The sequence below is a fragment of the Peromyscus maniculatus genome, chromosome 13, assembly GCF_049852395.1.
Source record: "Peromyscus maniculatus bairdii isolate BWxNUB_F1_BW_parent chromosome 13, HU_Pman_BW_mat_3.1, whole genome shotgun sequence".
NCBI lineage: Eukaryota > Metazoa > Chordata > Mammalia > Rodentia > Cricetidae > Peromyscus > Peromyscus maniculatus.
In genome coordinates, this window is record NC_134864.1 from 44,614,625 (window position 1) to 44,632,363 (window position 17,739).

Below are 17,739 nucleotides of genomic sequence, written 5' to 3' on the forward strand. Positions count from 1 at the left end.
ATTTTTTCCATTTCCCACTTCGTACCACTTGGATCCTGCTGTCCCCTCTCCAGTTCCCCACCTTCCACCCTCGGTCCCTTTACTGCCCTGCTTTGTGTGGTTACTCCATGGTGTGTAATCTCATCTGAAGATTTGGAGCTCGCAACTCCAGATGAGAAAGATTAAAGGCATGCCCAATTATTTTATATTTATCTAAAATTATAGACAACAAAAATCCATGTGACTAAAAGAGCTGGTGATAAAAGACACAAAGGGGGCCAGACCATGGGCTGTGTTTACTAGTGAACGGGCCCTGCACCTTTTTTATTCTCAAAGAGAAACAGAGATAGGGATAATACAAACTGGTGAGAGCTTTGCTATCAAGGTAAAGTAAACTGAGATTTACCTAATTCCAGCCTCCAAGCTTCTGTGAACATGCAAGACAGAATCTTGGGGTGTGATCATGAATTGAGGTGTTAGCGACTGCACTGGCACAGAACAAGTCAGGATCTATGATGCTGAGATGTGGGGGTGCATTCGTGGGGATCCTGTAGCCCCCTCTATAACTGCAGGATTTGTGGAAGAAAACTTCTACTTCAGTGGGAACAAAGCTTACAGAAGTTGGTAAGTGAAGATGCTTTCAAAAAGCAAATGAAAGATGCAGATTTGATTAGTAATAATAATACAAATGCTTGTCACGTGCTGAATACCAAACTGAAGAGTTGCACACTTTCGTTATTGAACTCTCATAAAAGCTTTCAATAGGTACTATCATTTGTAATTTATACATGAGAACACTGAAGGTCAGAGAAAATAATTTGCACATGATCCCAAATTTCATAAGAAGTAATGCATAGGGAATGTAACTTTAACTTCAAGTTTTCACTACAATATTTTTACACTGAAAGTTTCTCACGGGAGTGATTTACATAGTACTACAGACTATACTGGAAATTCAGAAAAGTAAACTTTTTAACCCATCTGTACTAGTATTATTAATAAAAATGGTTCCATAAAAAGAAACTGATATTTTACAAAGGAATTAAACAGTGCTTGGAATAAATGACAAAAGCTCAGAAAAATATTCGCAATTAATACACTACATTTTTTATTAATTTTATGTGTATGAGTGCCTTATTTGTATGAATGTCTGTGCATCACACATCTGTTTGGTGCCTGCAGAGGTCAGAAAGGGCCTTCTGATGCTCTGGAACTGGAATAATGGACAGGTGTGAGCCACCATGTAGATGTGGAGAATTGAACCTGGGTCCTCTGTAAAAACAGGAGGTTCTCTTACAACTGAGCCATTTCTCCAGCCCCATAAACCACATATTTTTAAAGTAAAAATCAGTTTATGGAATCATCCTTCCAAGACTTACTAAATATCTACCTTATAGTGTGTGAGTCAGGAAATAAGAAACTTAGTATTTCTGCTCTTCAACGAATGAGCTACTTCAATAGGTGAGACATCAAAGTGGATTTTAGCACTGGGAAGAGTAAAACCCAACAGTATAATCAGTCAAAGAAATTTTACTTGTATCATTATATATATATATATATATATATATATATATATATATATATATATATATTTAATATGGGATAATTCACATTTTTCTAAGCATCCAATATCTCCATTGCTTTTCATATGAAAGGCAAATAAACTGAACTGGTTTGGGAAGAAAACAACACAGGGCTTTTGTGTAACCCACACTCTCCTCAGTACTTTACAAACCACTGCACTGGTGTTTCTACTCACTACCTCCATTTTGGAAACCCTAGCAATCACGACTATTCACCTTATTTCTGTGTATATACTCTTCGTCAATGAAGAAAGGAAGTGCATTGCTCGGCCTCAATGAAGAGTGTCCGCTAGGCTGAAACTTGGGGTCCTATGTTGCTGTTTGTTTTTACTTTTTTTTCTTTTGGGGAGTCCACCACCCAGCTTCCAAATAAATCACACACAGAGGCTTACTCTTAATTATGAATTCCCGGCCTTAAACTTGGCTTGATTTCTAACCAGCTTTTCTTAACTTTAACTTACCCTGTCTACCTTTTGCCTCTGGGCTTTTCTTGTTCTCTTCTGTAAATCTTACTCTTACTCGGTGGTTTTCTGTGTAGCTGGGTGGCTGGCCTCTGGAGTCCTCCTCTTCCTCCTCCTCTGGCTACTTCTTCTCTTCCTAGACATCTCCTTCTGTTTATCCTCTCTGCCGGTTAGTCCCGCCTTGCCTTTCTCCTGCCTTGCTATTGGCCAGTTCTTTATTAGACCATCAGGTGTTTTAGACAGGCCCAGTAACACAGCTTCACAGAGTTAAACAAATACAAGATAAACAAAAGTAACACACCTGAAAATAATATTCTACAACAGGGTTCCAACTCTAAGCCCAAAGTACTTGTGGCTATAATTAACTGCTGACTTGAGAATGGCTTCAGCTCATTCTTATCCATCTAAATTAATTAATACATGAACATTAAAGACATAGAGGATGCAATAGGGAAAATTATACTGGGGAAAGAAAGCTCACCAAGAATCGGCTTATCACAAGAACACAGCCAAGTTCCTGTCTGAGATTACAGAGCCAGCAAGGAGAGTCTATACACACCTGAGAGGTTGCTCCAAACACACATTTAATTCTATGCCATTTGATGAAGCACATTAAAATAGATTATTTCGTACAGTCAAGTAAATTCAGACTCTTTAACTGAACAACGGGCATAATGTAAAATAATTCTATTAATCTTTTTAGATGTAATAAATATTATATTAAATTATAGTGAGCCCTATATGGATGAAGATGGCCAAATAAGCAATAATAATAATAATAATGGCCATTATCATTAAATTCTTCTCTTTAGTTTCCCCATTCAGCTTCTGATGATATCTTTAACCACATAGGACATAAGGCTTTATGTTCCACTTTGTACTACTTCTCTCGATCAAGAATGCAAGATGCACTATTTCTTAGATTAAATTTGCATCCACAAACTGCAATTAAATTTACTCTATGTTAATGATAACCATTTGCCAGAAAACAAGCTTTTCCAAATAAATGATGATAGAGCAGATAATGTCCGATTATGATCATGAGAGCTAGTACATCATGGGAACTACCCACAGTTAACACAGGATTACACAGAGAGCTGGCACATCATGGGAACTACCCACAGTTAATACAGGATTACACAGAGAGCTGGCACATCATGGGAACTACCCACAGTTAATACAGGATTACACAGAGAGCTGGCATATCATGGGAACTATCCACGGAATTAACACAGGATTACACAGAGAGCTGGCACATCATGGGAACTACCCACAGTTAACACAGGATTACACAGAGAACTGGCACATACAGGATTACACATAAGCTCTGTCCTTACATTCACAAATCCAGTGGCATTCATTTCAAAATCAGTATTGAATACTCTTCATTTAAATACTTTGGTTCTTTAAGAAACAAATTATTTTAAAAATAAAAAATAGGTTATGGACTTTTAAAATTGGTAGCATAGAAAAGGCACCATCAAAACTGTAACTAGTTAGAGATAACACAGTATGGGAAGTTTAGGAGTATGTTTTCTCTGCATTCATAATAGGTTTTCTCAGATTTGTATATACTGGGAAAATTAACCATTTCTTATTCATTAAAGAAAATAGATGGATTGTAACATTTCATACAAATTATAACAAATAAGTCTAGGATAAAGTAAATATAATATATAAAATCACAAAAATTCTAGAAGAAAAATTTGGTAATCAGTAACCCATGATGAGAATGTCTTATGAAAATATTAAAAATCAGTGAAATTAAAATGATGATAAAATACAAATTTTATACATGTATGTTAAATATTATCATAAACCAATGTAAAAACAATTGCAGCTGTCAACATTATTTTTGAAATTAGCTGGAGGACAGAAACTTCATGCCATTATTCAATAAAGAAAACTTACTAAAGCCAGGTGGTAGTGGCGCACGCCTTTAATCCCAGCACTTGGGAGGCAGAGGCAGGCGGATCTCTGTGAGTTTGAGGCTAGCCTGGTCTACAGAGTATGTTCCAGGATAGCAAAGGCTACATAGAGAAATCCTGTCTAGAGAGAGTGATAATATTGATTAAATTCATAGAAAACAAACAACACAGCCATTTTATTAAAGGAAAACTCTGGGAACTGCAGAAAAGCCTCAGTGGGTAAAGTGCTTGCTGAGCATGTATGAATTCAGACACTCAGCTCCCACCTAAAAGCCTGGCATTGTTGGGCATATCTGTAACCTTGTGTTAGAGAGAAATGTGGAGTGGACAAGAGGATTTTGGAGCTCATTCACTAGTCAATCTAGGAAATGGGTTAGCACCAGATTATTGAGAGAACATGTCTCAACAGATAAAATGGACAGCACCAGGTTATTGAGAGAACATGTCTCAACAGATAAAATGGACAGCAATCAAAGACACTAAATACTGTCTTCTGGCTTACACACACACACACACACACACACACACACACACACACACACACACACACACACAGAGTTAAAAAATGAGAACCAGGCCAGTGAAATGGTTCAGCAGTTAAGGGCACTTGCTGCCAAGCCTAAGATGTGAGTTTGACCCCAAGGATCCATATGGTGGAAATAGAGAATTAATTTCTTTCTCTGACCTCCAGGAGGCACAGAGTAGTACATGCCTCCCTCCCCAACTCCTAAAGAAATAAATAAAAAAGTATGGATTCCAAATTCTCTATAATACTTCGAAGAATCTCAACTCACTTGTGAATAAAGAAACACTATAAACAGTAATGGCAAATATTTCCATCTATCCTGCAGGTAATGATAACACACATTGGTGAGAACATGGAAAGATTCTTCCTATTTCATGTCACAAGTTCATCCTGTTTGCACTCTGGCCCTACTCTCAGCATTGCTTACCTCCCTTCCTCCATGATGGGATTTTGTCTGGCTTGATCTTGCTTTGGTTTATGTCATAGATAAGAATGATATATAAGAATCAAGCTGTATTATATACATATAAAACTTTGTACCCCCAAATGAGGAAATACATGTACTTCTTGAGCATACACACTTAAGATCATATTTTAGGTTGAGAGAGAAAGAATGAAATTAAATGTATAGGGAGTATATGGTAGGAATTAGGGGAGGGCAAATATGAATATGACTAAATGCATTGTATGGAAAAATTAGATAAAAGTATTTAGAAGGGACATTATAATACAAAATACTTATAATAGTGGGTTAAAATTAGCTAACTATGTATGACCCATGGAAGACTGACTATAAGGAACAGAATGAACTCAAGGCCTGTAAAGAACAGGAAATAACAGAAGCACAGAATAATGACAACACTCAGAAGTACCAGTAAAGTCACCACAGACCAAGGAACATGGCTGAGGAATGAGGATGCCCTTATGGCCTGGAAAAGAGGATTGCAAGGTAACAGCTCACCAACAAGAAAAGCTGTAACAGTGGGTCACTGGCAAGTGAACAGATGACAAAATGTGACCAATAGCTGCAAACTGGTAAGTTCAAAACGTTGACAACATGTCCAAATTAATGTAAACTTGTTACTTCATAACTTTCCAGAGTTGATCTAAGAATGACTAACTCAACAGTTTTTTTATATTAAAAAGGAGCCAGAAGTGACAATGTAAAATCTTCCAAGTACAGTTTCTAATTAGCTTTACTGAAATTTCTACTGTACATATAAAATAAAGGTCTCATGATATTAAAACCTTTCTAAAGAATATTTAAAGATATTATTCAGTTAATTCAAAATTTCAAAGGATAACAGTTTTTGGAAGCTCAAGACTAATCTTACAGTATAGAAATGACCTTCCTAATAGAAGTGAGGCAAGTGATAACAATTATAGTGATATCCAGCACTACACAAACCAATCACACACAAGGAATGGGTTAGTTTTATTCTAGATATGGAAAATAACATTTATTTAGAAAATCTACAATTGCATTTACCACACTGAAATATTAATGGGAGAAATCATCTCAGACCCAGAAGACACAATATCCATGATGAAATAAAATCTTAACACTTAAACATGATTTACAAATTGTCATTAACATATTATTAAAAGGTTAGACATTCATGGTGAAGCACAAAAAACTTAATAAACACAAGAAACAAATATTTCTTGTGTTGCAATATCAGAAGCATTCCTTTCTACATTAACAGGGTGGTAATGCCTATTTACATATATAATAACTTTCTGGACCTTCTAAACAATACTCAACCATAAGCAAAACAAAAATTTCCAGTTATAACTGAGGAAAATTATCATTATTCACAGATGATATCACTACTTAGTAGGAAGTTCCACCAAACTACAAACCATATGAAAAATAAAACTTAAAAGGTAACTATTTCGGATCAATTACTGCTAAGCAAATGTATTTTATATAACAATCTCAGAACACACTTTTACTTATGCACTCATGAAGATGAGCAAAACTGTGACATCTATTTTCCAGATGTGTCTGTGGTACTGGAAACAACACAGAACTAAATAAAAAACTGGACTTTCTTGCCCTTATGGCACTGACATTTTAGTGACAAGAATCACGATGAACAAGTTGATCAGCACAACATATGGACATGTAAGGCACATAAGGGAAAGTAGAGTGGGAAAGAGAGGGAGGAAGTATCCAGGAATAAGTAAGCGCATTATGGTTTAGACTGGGCTGGGAGTGATGGTATGAACACAAATATCTGTGCTGAGGAGGCTAAGGCAGGATAATTTTTTGTGTAAGACTAGGCAGAGCTATATCATAATGAGACCCTATCTTAAAAATAAACAATAACTAAATATAATTAGATTGTGTAGCTATGGAAGAAAATTAAAGGGAATTGGGTTAACTGGAGATAAGGGCATGAGACCTTAAGGTGTCCAAGTGAACAACACAAACAAGGTCTCCAATGCAAATGTCCCAAGAAAGGAGCATATCCACAGTGTTCTAGAAATTCATGGAAGGCTAGACTATGGATGCAATACGTACCAGGAGAACAGGGAAGAGAGGTGAAGAGGAGGGAAGGCAGAAAGCCTCAGAAGTCATCATGCTTGGAATTCCCTGTGACTATCATTAAAACAGAAGGTCACTGAAAAGATTTCAGCAAAGGAAGGTTATCAGTTGGCCCTTTTAAAATGATGGCTCTAGCTACTGTGTTTATGGGAAAATAAGGACAAAGCAGAGACTAGTTAGGAGGTTTCTACAATAATCTTAGTAACAGATGAAGAACACAATCACACGAGCAAGAGCTAGAGTGGGGTCTGGAGACAGGGGAGGAGGAAGAAAGGGAAACAGTGCTGGTGGTACAAAAAGAAAGAAAATCTTCAAGAGCATAAAAAATAATTTTTCATATTAAAAGCGAGGGGAGACAGACAGACACCTCAGATTAAGTGCAGAGGGGTTTTGGCTAAGGAATGGGAAGGGTGGCATTCCTTTAACAGATGTGGAAAAGTAAATGGAGACAACTGTGACAGGAAATCAGTATCTGATCAGCAGTCATGTGGGCTGTTGGGTACTTAAAATCAGAGCTCAGTGAAGAGATGGTCCCACATAATGTAAATTACAGTCAGGAATGTGTCTATAGAACTCAAAGCCCTGTCACACACAGGGAGTGATAAAAACATATAAAAACTGAATGCTGATTTATAGGCAGGGTTCAGGAGTGAGGCACAAACAGTATATGAAATTAAGAGTCATTTATGAGCAGCAACAAGGCCTAAGAAATGTCTGTGAGAATGAGTGACTGCGAATGATGATGTGTTGTCACAGGGGACAAATGTCAAGAAGTTCAAAGTCCAAGGTGTTGGAAGCATTGTCCATGAGAACATTTAAATCATTAAATGTTAGGTAGGAATCATAAAGAAAATGGCAATGTCTCAGGGAGTCACCGTTTTCCATTTATAAAAAAATCACTAGAAAAGATGTGCCTATAATAAGCAATTATTATGAGTGGGATAATCTGATCAAAATGGGATTCAAGGAAAGGAATAGTCAAGAAACAGGGAAGGACCAGGGCTGGAGTAGCAAAAGGAAGCTAAGGTCCAGTGCCACTGACTGAGTATAGAGAAAATAAAGAACTCTGATGGTGCTTTCAAGACATGGCTTGCTGGAGCTGGCTCAGGAGCCTGACTGTGAGCACCAGTTTCCAGTTCAAATCAGTAGAGTTAGTAGCTTCAACTGCTGAGGCGTATTTCGAACATCATCACTGTCCACCTCATGCCTCTCTTTAAAGAACTGACTGCTAACCACTTGCCAAGACCCCACTGGAGCAACTAGATGATTTCCAGTGGCACAGGACAGAGGGGGCTCTACAACAGAACATGAAAACTCAACTTGAGTCCATTAAGTACAACAGTTTCAGGAGTTAGGAAAATAGAGACTGATTGGTCAGAAAGGGTGATATGGTGAGATTAAAGTTCTGACAATAAATGATGAGCTGAGAATCTTGGGCTCCTTCAGAAGTCCAGAAAGAACAAGGAAGAAGAGCAAGGGTGTTGATAAAAAGACAGGATGCAGGAAGGAAAACTGAGGAAGATGGATTGCTCAGAATCTTCCATTTGGCGCAGGCTGATAGAGACAAGATGACTTGGGTGGTCTCATTCTGGGTGTCCCTGTACTCTGCTGTCTTTTGCTAATGGAGCCCAGCTGAGGTGTGGTCTTATTCCAAGTTTGAGAGGTTCTTCTCCACTCCTGGTGACAGAGGCATGGAGTTGGGCAAAGCGATGGTCTTGTACTGAGTGTATTAGCACAATCTTGGATTCTGTTGAAGGAGGCCTTAAAGCCAAGAAAGAAACAAGTCATTAATTTTTAAAAGATCATTTACAACAGCAAAAGTATAAAATATTTAAAATTACATTTCACACAAACAAGTAAAAGATCTGCATGGAGAAAATGTTTTAAAGGTTAATGCAAGACACTGAAAGAAAATCAAGGCAAAATGGGGCAATTAACCACAGAAATTAAAGCATTGAAAGATACAATGTTAGAGATGGAGAACCTTCTCATTGATGAATCAATCAGACACATTTTCTATAAAAGTCATGAGAAAAGAAACACTTTAAGGAATTTGGCAAACATTTTCAAATTATACATAGAAAAATAAATGTATAAGAATAGATAAAAAATACCACTGAAGAAGAAAAATAAGATTGAAAGGTTCTGAGATACAATCAATCATTAAATATGGGAGAATTGTATATTATATAATATTAATATAGTACTATAATATACCACATCATATTATACAAATATAATCTATATAATATACATAGTGTAATAAATACAAAGCTTACTATTGCCACAGAAGTAAAAAAAAATCGTCAATGGAAAGTCTGGAAAGAAAAATATGTATATGTGATAGTAAAATTTGGATATAAGGTACCCCCAGAAAATGCTCATTCTTGAAGGCTTGGTGTTTGCCTATTAAATCCAATCCTTGCAACCTGATGGGACGTGAAAAATCTGACCTAGTCAATGGCTTATCTATTGATACATCATATCTTGGTGATGTTTTCTGGGATAACAGGAAATTTCAGAGGTGGACCAAGTCAGCAAAAGTGAGACCCTGTGTATGTGTCCTTGAGATCTATGTCTTTTCTGTGGACCTCTATCTTTTTTGGCTCTCTGGCTGCATGAGGTGAGCAGCTGTGCTCTACCACATCCTCTTGCCATGATGCTGTCCCTCTAAACAAAACAGAATCAGTAGGACCAGCTGGCCAGGAAGTGAACTCTCTGAAACACTGAAATAAAGTATGACTTTATTGTTTTCCTTGGGTATTTGTTACAGAAATAAAATAGTAACTCATTTTGATACTAGCTAAATGGCAAAGATATACTAAAAGTCACTGGAAAAAGCACCATCTAATAAATTATGCCATACATATAAATATAAAGTACATTTCTATCACATTCTATATTACAATATCATAAAATAACTATAGAAATGCAATTAAATATAGAAAGTCCTCAATTGTATTAAGAGATATGCTACCCACAGAAATGGGGTTGGGGGACCTCTGCTCCTCCTATTCTGCACCAAGTAGAAACAAACTCTAGAAATAATTCAAGAGACAACACTGTAGGATGCTAAAAGAAATAAACAGAATGGTAAGCTGACTGCTGATCCAACACTGAAGAAATACCGTAGTGGGGGCACATTTTAACATTCCTACCCATGGGAAGCAAAGAAGGTGAATCATGCCTGACTCTTGACAAAACACAAGATAATGTGCTCTCAGATCCTAGGATAATCTGGGCAACTTTAGCTAGAAATCTCACAGAAGATCTATGGATTTGAGGGCAATCTGGTGTGACAGTTATCACCCTACAGATTGTCAGGGTTGATTTGGCTAACTTGGTTGGCTAGGTGGATATCCCTTCCTCCCTCACCACTCCCTAAGCATCCCACCTGAAACTGCAGTTAGTTGAGCAGTATCTGGCCATAGAGGAGGACTCATGGTCAGTCATAAGTATAGGAGTAGCTTCAATCCCCTGCCAGAACTTCAAAACAAGATAGTAAGGAAAATATCTAAAATGTTTCTGTCTCTTCTTTCACATTGATCCTTGAACCTTCAGGGGAGGGGTTTAGTGAGGGATTGAGTGATCTAAAGCCTCTCACTTATTTCACAGCTTCCAGTTGTGAGTCTCTATGTTAATTATCATCTACTTCAAGGAAAAGCTTCTCTGAGAAGGAGTAAGGAAGGGGAGCACTGATCTATGGGCAGAGCAATATATCATCAGGATTCATTTTATTACTGTGCTCCTTTAGTAGAAGAATAGTAGTTGGTTTTCCCCAGGTGCCAGAACTAGCTAGTCTCAGAATCTGGGCCACTTTGGCAATATCAAGTATGGGTTTCATCCCATGGAGTGGTCCTTAAATCCAATCAGAAAGTAGTTGGCTACCTCCATTACATTTGTTCCACTACTGCACCAGCTTATCTTGTAGGCAGGTTACTGTTGTAGACTGCGGAGTTTGTACCCGGATGAAAGTGATGATTACCTTTCTCCTCCTATAGCTGGCTGAGTGCCTCCTAGCACCAGGAAAGTTAGCAGGAGTAAAAGTTCTAGTTGGGTGATGGTTTTGTCAAGACTGTAAGAGCCAGAGGTTATGGATGACTTCAAGGAAAAACTGTGTCTCCCAGACACAACAAGAGTAGTGTACTTATGAACTCACAAAGACTGTGGCAACATGGATAGGACCTGCATAGGTTTAAACCAGAAGGGGGTCACAGCTCTGAGAGGAGGAGGTGGACACAGGGTCCCATTTCTAACTTAGAAGCTATCTGCAACTGACATTTGCTGGCAAAGGGAAAATAAGTTTTTATCAACGAAGTATCACCCACACTCCAGGGCAGGCCCATGCCCAAGAGAATCTGGCCAACACTAGAGGAACTCCATGGTTGTTCTGTGGACTTTTTGTTTCATTTTATTTTGTTTTGGCATTTTTGTCTTATCTTTTCTTTGTCTTGATTTTCAATTTTTTCTGGGGATTTTTTTTTAAAGAAAGAGAAAGAACATAAAGTTGGGTATGTAGGGAGGTGAAGAGGATCTTGGACTGAGGGATGGAAAGATATTGAGGGATTGGAAAAAACAATATTTTCTGAAAAAAATTTAAGTAAGAGATGGAAAAAATCTCTAAACAGATTTAAGCAGGACACTGTTAAAGTAATCTATGAGACCAAAAGGAAAATTCAAAGGAAACTGTAAGGAGAAAAATATATAATTGATAGAAAATACAAATATAACACACTGAAACATGAGATTAAGCTAAGCAATGCTGAGGGAATGGAATGCACAACAAATTGTTACTTGAATTATAGACTATAAAATAGCTCAATCGATAATAGGACTTCTTTCCTCAAAAAAAAAAAAAACTAGTAAAGAAGAGCACAACAAATTCAAAATAAAGCCACAAAATAAAAGGATAAAAGCAGAAAATAGTGACATTGCAAACAGAAAAACAATATTAGAGTTCAATGAATCAAAACTCTAATTATTTAAAAAGAATCGGTAAAACTGATCAGCACCTATGTAACAAGATGAACAATGGCACAGGAGAGGAGACGACAATCACAGGAATGGATCAGAAGAAGTCACAACAGATCCTGCCATCATTAGAAGAATAGTAAAATGATATTAATGACTTTATGACTGTAAGATAAACAGCTGAGATGAAACAGAACAATTCCACAGACGACATGAACAGCCAGAACTCATCTAAAGAGAAATAATACAGATAAAACCGTAAAATTATTAAAGAAATTGCATTAGCAAGTTAAGTGTTCCCCAAAAAAGAAATTTTGAGGTCCAAATGATTTCATTGGTGAATTTACTTACTTTTTAAAAAGCAAATTGATAAGTACTCGGCAATAAAAATGAACAAATTAATGAGCTATACAACAGCTTGGATGAATCTCAGAGGAATTATGTTTCAAAGATCAACAATTTTGGAGTAAAATGGAAAAATTTATGAAATGTTATTTCACAGTAGCTAAAATATAAATTGCCTATAGTAAAAAGTACATGTTCCATTTAATAACCAGCAAAATGAAAATTAATGCACAATGCAGTAGTATATTTTACTCATTAGTCTGACAAAAATTACGAAGCCTGGAAATATCAAGTATTGGAAAAGGTGTACACGAGGAAGAATTCTACACATAAGTTTGCAAATATGTCCAACTGGTTTGTAAGAATAATGTTGTCTAATTAAATCCTTCTCCTAATTCCACACCTAGGTTAATTTCCCATAAAAGCTCTTCTATGAATGTCCAGTGATATGTACTGAGTAATATTTATGGTAGTCTTAGCTATTAGATTAAGATTTTGGAGACAGCCTGAACCTTATGAATAATAAGACAGAAAGTAAATGTGAATTGAATTACAGCCATGTACATTGTGGAAGAGGTTCAGAAACAAAACAATAAACTGAAAAGACAAGTTACAACAGACTACATTTACAATATTCTATTACTTACATTTTTTCATGATCCACAGTTACACATTTATAATTCAAAATTAATAGTTAAGTATAATCCTGAGAATGATTAGAATTTCTTAATTGCTTATATTAGGATTCACATTTAGTTGCAGTACATAAACATAATATTTTAGCAGAATATAATAATTTATATTTATTTAATTTTCTACCCAAAAAAGAATTATAGGCAAGTTGGCTTAATCCTTATCAATTTGCTACAGCACAACTTTATGAATAAATATTGTGTTAATTTATTTCCTCAGGGATTTATAAATGAATTATTCTAACTGTTGAAGACATTCAACACCATTTGCTAATTATTGGTATGAAAATTCTCACTTGCACCTCATCATAGACTTTGCAATGATTTCCATGTTTTCAAACTCTGAAACAATGAAAAACTAATTTCTTACTAACTTTACATATCTGAAATATGGTGATCTCATATTATAAAACAATATACACATTAACTGGGAGAATGTTAAGTGTATTTAGTTAACATGATTGTAACAAGTTTACTGTAGGTAGAAAATAATACCATAAACAAAAATTCTATACATATTAACAACAACTACAACACTATAAAAAGTGCAGGGTCCTAGCCCTGATGTGGATAAGGCTCTCGAAGTACTCTATCATCAACTTGGAGTGGCATAACACAAGGACAGACAGCATCATACCAGTGGTCCCCAGTCACTACATCCATGCCAGCATTTGTTGCCATCTGTATTCCTGATGATGGGCATTCTGACTGGAATAAGATGGAATCTTTTTTAATAGTCTCTGTATTTATTTTATGTGTATTGAGTGTTTTACCTGCAAATATGTCTGTGTGCCTTATGCGTGCCTGGTGCCCAAGGAGACCAGAACTGGGGAAGGGGTCATATCTACTGGGACTGAAGTTACAGATGGCTGTGAGCTACCATTTGGGTGTCTGGAATTGAACATAGATCTCTTAGAAGAGCAGCCAGTGCTTTTAACTGCTGAGCCATCTCTCCAGCCCTATGAGACAGAATCTTAAAACTACCGTAATTTACATTTGCTTGTTGAGGCAAGTTAGGGAACAGGGAATAGTAGATAATAGTAATTAAATAGATGCAACACTGTGGGCAAAATGCTTAAGTAAAAGGGGGTATGGGAATATCGGGGAAAACAGGAGATAAAGTGGAATGGATGCTAAGCCAAAAGAAAGCAGATATGAACTACCATATGGAAACCTACAATCTCACAACCCAAGTTGATGAATATAATTAAGTAACTGAAAGGATAGCAGAATACTTGTGAAATGAAAGAAGCAGGAGAGATACTGTGTGTTAGAGAATTAAGTGGGGGTTGCAGTATAGAGAATAAGACAGAGGAGAAGGTAGTGGGTAGGTTACCCAAAACTAAGGATGTATGAACAAAACCTTACATTAACCCACTAGTCAGTAAATAATTTCTAAATAAACCTTTAAAAACAGAATTCAAGCTGCATGGGTAGACAATGTTGTTCCCAGAAGACATGGATTTTTTTTAAAAGGAAAACTATAGAGCCATGAGCTAGCTCCCTTCAAGTTATTGGTCAAGGATGCCCCAAAAGTTCCCAAACAACATCAGCCATTGTCCTTGCCCCTGGTTAGTTACCACCACCACCACCACATGGCAAGACCCTGATGCTGAAGATACCACATATTTGAGAGGCAGGACACAGAGAAATTAATCTCAAATAGACAAGGGGAACTTCCTCCTTGCTGGCTACTTTTCACAGGGCTGGATGTGCTACGCTGACAAATGGCCTTGACCTGTACTGAACCCCGCATGATGCAACACCCACTTACCAGGCAAGGCCTGCCCACTGGTGCAATAGTGGCATGACTATTATAGGCCTACTAAGTAACCACTTTCTGATTGGATTTGAGGCCTGATTCATAGGGAGGAATCCCATGCCTGGTACAATAAGCCTTGTCCCAGCCCATGGCTTAGAGGTCATAGGGCCTAGGGTAGAATCTGGTATTGTTATTTTGCTAATGGTCATGCTGACACACTCCCTTCTAAATATTATGTGCATCCCCGCAGACCTAGACCGCTCTCAGCCTTGGTGAGAAGAGTGTTCTACTGCCTCACACCATACTGAGGAGCTATTAGCAGTAGTTAGATGCTGGAGGAGGGATAATGACTTTGGTTTTGTTTCTTTTTGTTTTGTTTGATCAACAAACCACTGGTTGGTAGGCTTCCTATGCTTCAGTAGATGGTCCCATACTCAGGTGTTGTGAGATAATCTTTTGTACAATGTGAAGATGTCTCTGTGTTTTGCCTCATCAGCCTGGGGTGCCTTCTGATTGCTTTAATAAGGAGCTGAATGGCCAATAGCGAGGCAGGTAGAGTACAGGTGAAACTTCTGGGGAGACAGAGAGATTCTGGAAAGAAGAGAGGCAGATTACGCCAGTGAAACACTGAGGAAGTCAGATGTACAGAATGGAGGAGAAGTAAAGAGCCATGTGGTAGAATGTAGATTGACAGAAATGGATTCATTTAAGTTATAAAAACTACTGGGACAAGCCTAAACTAAAGTCAAGCTTTCATAATTAATAATAAGTCTCCATGTCATTGTTAAGGGGCTGGCATTCCAAAGAAAGTCTGACAAGAAAGACCTGTTATACTCATCTACATATGGGCAACACTAGATGGACTTAATGGATTATCAAAAGGAAAAAAGAAAAAAAGGAAAAGAAAGACGAAGTCAGAAGTTGTTGTGATGGGTGAATTGGAGAGTCTGGAAAGAAAAATGGAATAGACAATGATTCATTGTATTTCATAGTATACATATGTGAAATTCTCAAGCATAAAATAATTTTAAAGCCGGGCGGTGGTGGTGCACGCCTTTAATCCCAGCACTCGGGAGGCAGAGGCAGGCGGATATCTGTGAGTTCGAGGCCAGCCTGGGCTACCAAGTGAGTTCCAGGAAAAGGCGCAAAGCTACACAGAGAAACCCTGTCTCGAAAAACCAAAAATAAATAAATAAATAAATAAATAAATAAATAAATAAATAAATAAATAAATAAATAATTTTAAATAGCATTTATGATGCCTCAGTAAATAACCTTTTCTACGGAAATGTTATCATTACTTGAATACAAATTCTGTTGTAGGAACTGTGTTAGAAAAGAGGTCTTATATATATTTTATTACTGAATACTGATTAAAAACTCCATGGTGAGTATCTTATTCTTCTTGGTTGATAGAGGTGGATACATGATAAGTAATATCCATGATTATACAAGGGGATGACTGAGTTTCAAATATGGATCAGTCTTCAAAGTCCTCCATACTGCTGAAACAGCATCTGCCAATATGTGTGCTGGGGAATGTTTGTAGAAGCTTCTCTAAAGGGAATGGAGTATGACAGCTAACTCATAAGAGAAAAAGTTACAAAAGAACTAAATGAAGTCTTCAAATAATACCCTTTGTTCCCTTAAGAAAATATTGTATTCAATGGAGTTAAAAATAAATATATAAAACTGAAAATCCATCCACAGCTTATGAAAATTCACCTACAGCTTATAAGAAAGCTGTTAAATTGCCTATATACATCATATAAGCTAAGCTCCAAAAAAGCTATTCTTGTATGTGCCACTGATAATTAAGCTGAATACATGTCAAATTATTGGAGATTATTGAAACTGTTTCTTCTGCATTGTTACATTACTGCCTTATTATATATTATGTTGTATACTCTAATGAATATGATACATTAATTTTTTGAAGTAAGATCAATGAAAAGCCTTCAGTGCAATTTCTATATTATCTTTAAATGTTATTGGCTCACAGGAGCAGTTATGCAACAGAATAGGGAACATCTAGAAGAGGATTTGATACATTTCATTTGCAAGCAGAACACCGGAATCACTACTGACTCACATCATGGCACAATTGGAAATCCCAGTTTTGTATTATGACAATAACTGTAGATTTACAACTGCAGAAGTACCAATCAGTGTATTCACATAGGTGCAAGTGGGTCCCCAAGTGTTATATGGCAAAGTGTAAGAAGAACAGCATCTACCTACAGCTGTGTCCTGTTCTGTCACAGGCAAAGGATTTGTTACTGTTGGTCTCTTAGGACACTGTGTAGCTGTTCTTGAGGCACAATCATACTGTGCTGGAGACCATGGAGAGATACTGCTGAAAAGACACCAGAATCCTGCCATCTTACCCACAGTGTAGCATCTGAATATGTCACCCTCAAAGCCTGAGTGTGCATCCCTGGGGAGCATCCCGGAGCTGTCCCCTTGTCCTTTCAGAAGACATCTGTGCTGTTCTTCCACACACTTGGGAACCTTCTATCAAATATGCAGCTACTGACCAGACAGTCACTGGATTAAATGGGTCTGTGCCATTAGTTAGTGCTCAATAAAGACAGCTGGTTCTGTCTTTGTCATCACACGGAAAGGTGGTCTACAGAAGTCTGGTCTCGCAGTGTCTGCCGCAGCAAGGCTAGCCCAGGACAGGAGGAAGAATAAATGGCCATAGCAGAAGTGATGTGCTCAGCTCTACTGAAAGCCATTTATAAGGGTACCAACTATATTTTTTTCTAATAATGAGCTCTCAATAATTGTTGCTAGCTAATCTGCTGCCTGAACAAATAATCTAAAAATTTTAGTACATGTATTTTATAGTAACTCTCCTAAATTTTTTAAAATGTATTTAACTATTAAAATGGCATGACATTTTTAAATGTTTCTAACCTTTGACATTTGAATTTTTTAA

At 37.0% G+C, this 17,739-nt stretch overlaps 1 protein-coding gene across 6 annotated transcripts in view; it reads right to left on the reverse strand.

Moving 5' to 3' along the window:
- The window catches only part of Spag16 (sperm associated antigen 16), an 841,320-nt gene that overhangs the window by 745,889 nt on the left and 77,692 nt on the right, over window positions 1–17,739 (reverse strand). Inside the window, exon 10 of one of the 6 annotated variants that reach the window (XM_015988362.3) lies at window positions 5,890–8,789. The exons of the other annotated variants lie outside the window; for them this stretch is intronic. Within the exon in view, the coding sequence (XP_015843848.1) occupies window positions 8,559–8,789 (231 nt within the window). The 3' untranslated portion in view covers window positions 5,890–8,558. Of the gene's footprint in view, window positions 1–5,889; window positions 8,790–17,739 lie in introns of those variants that run through there. 6 annotated transcript variants of the gene reach the window in all.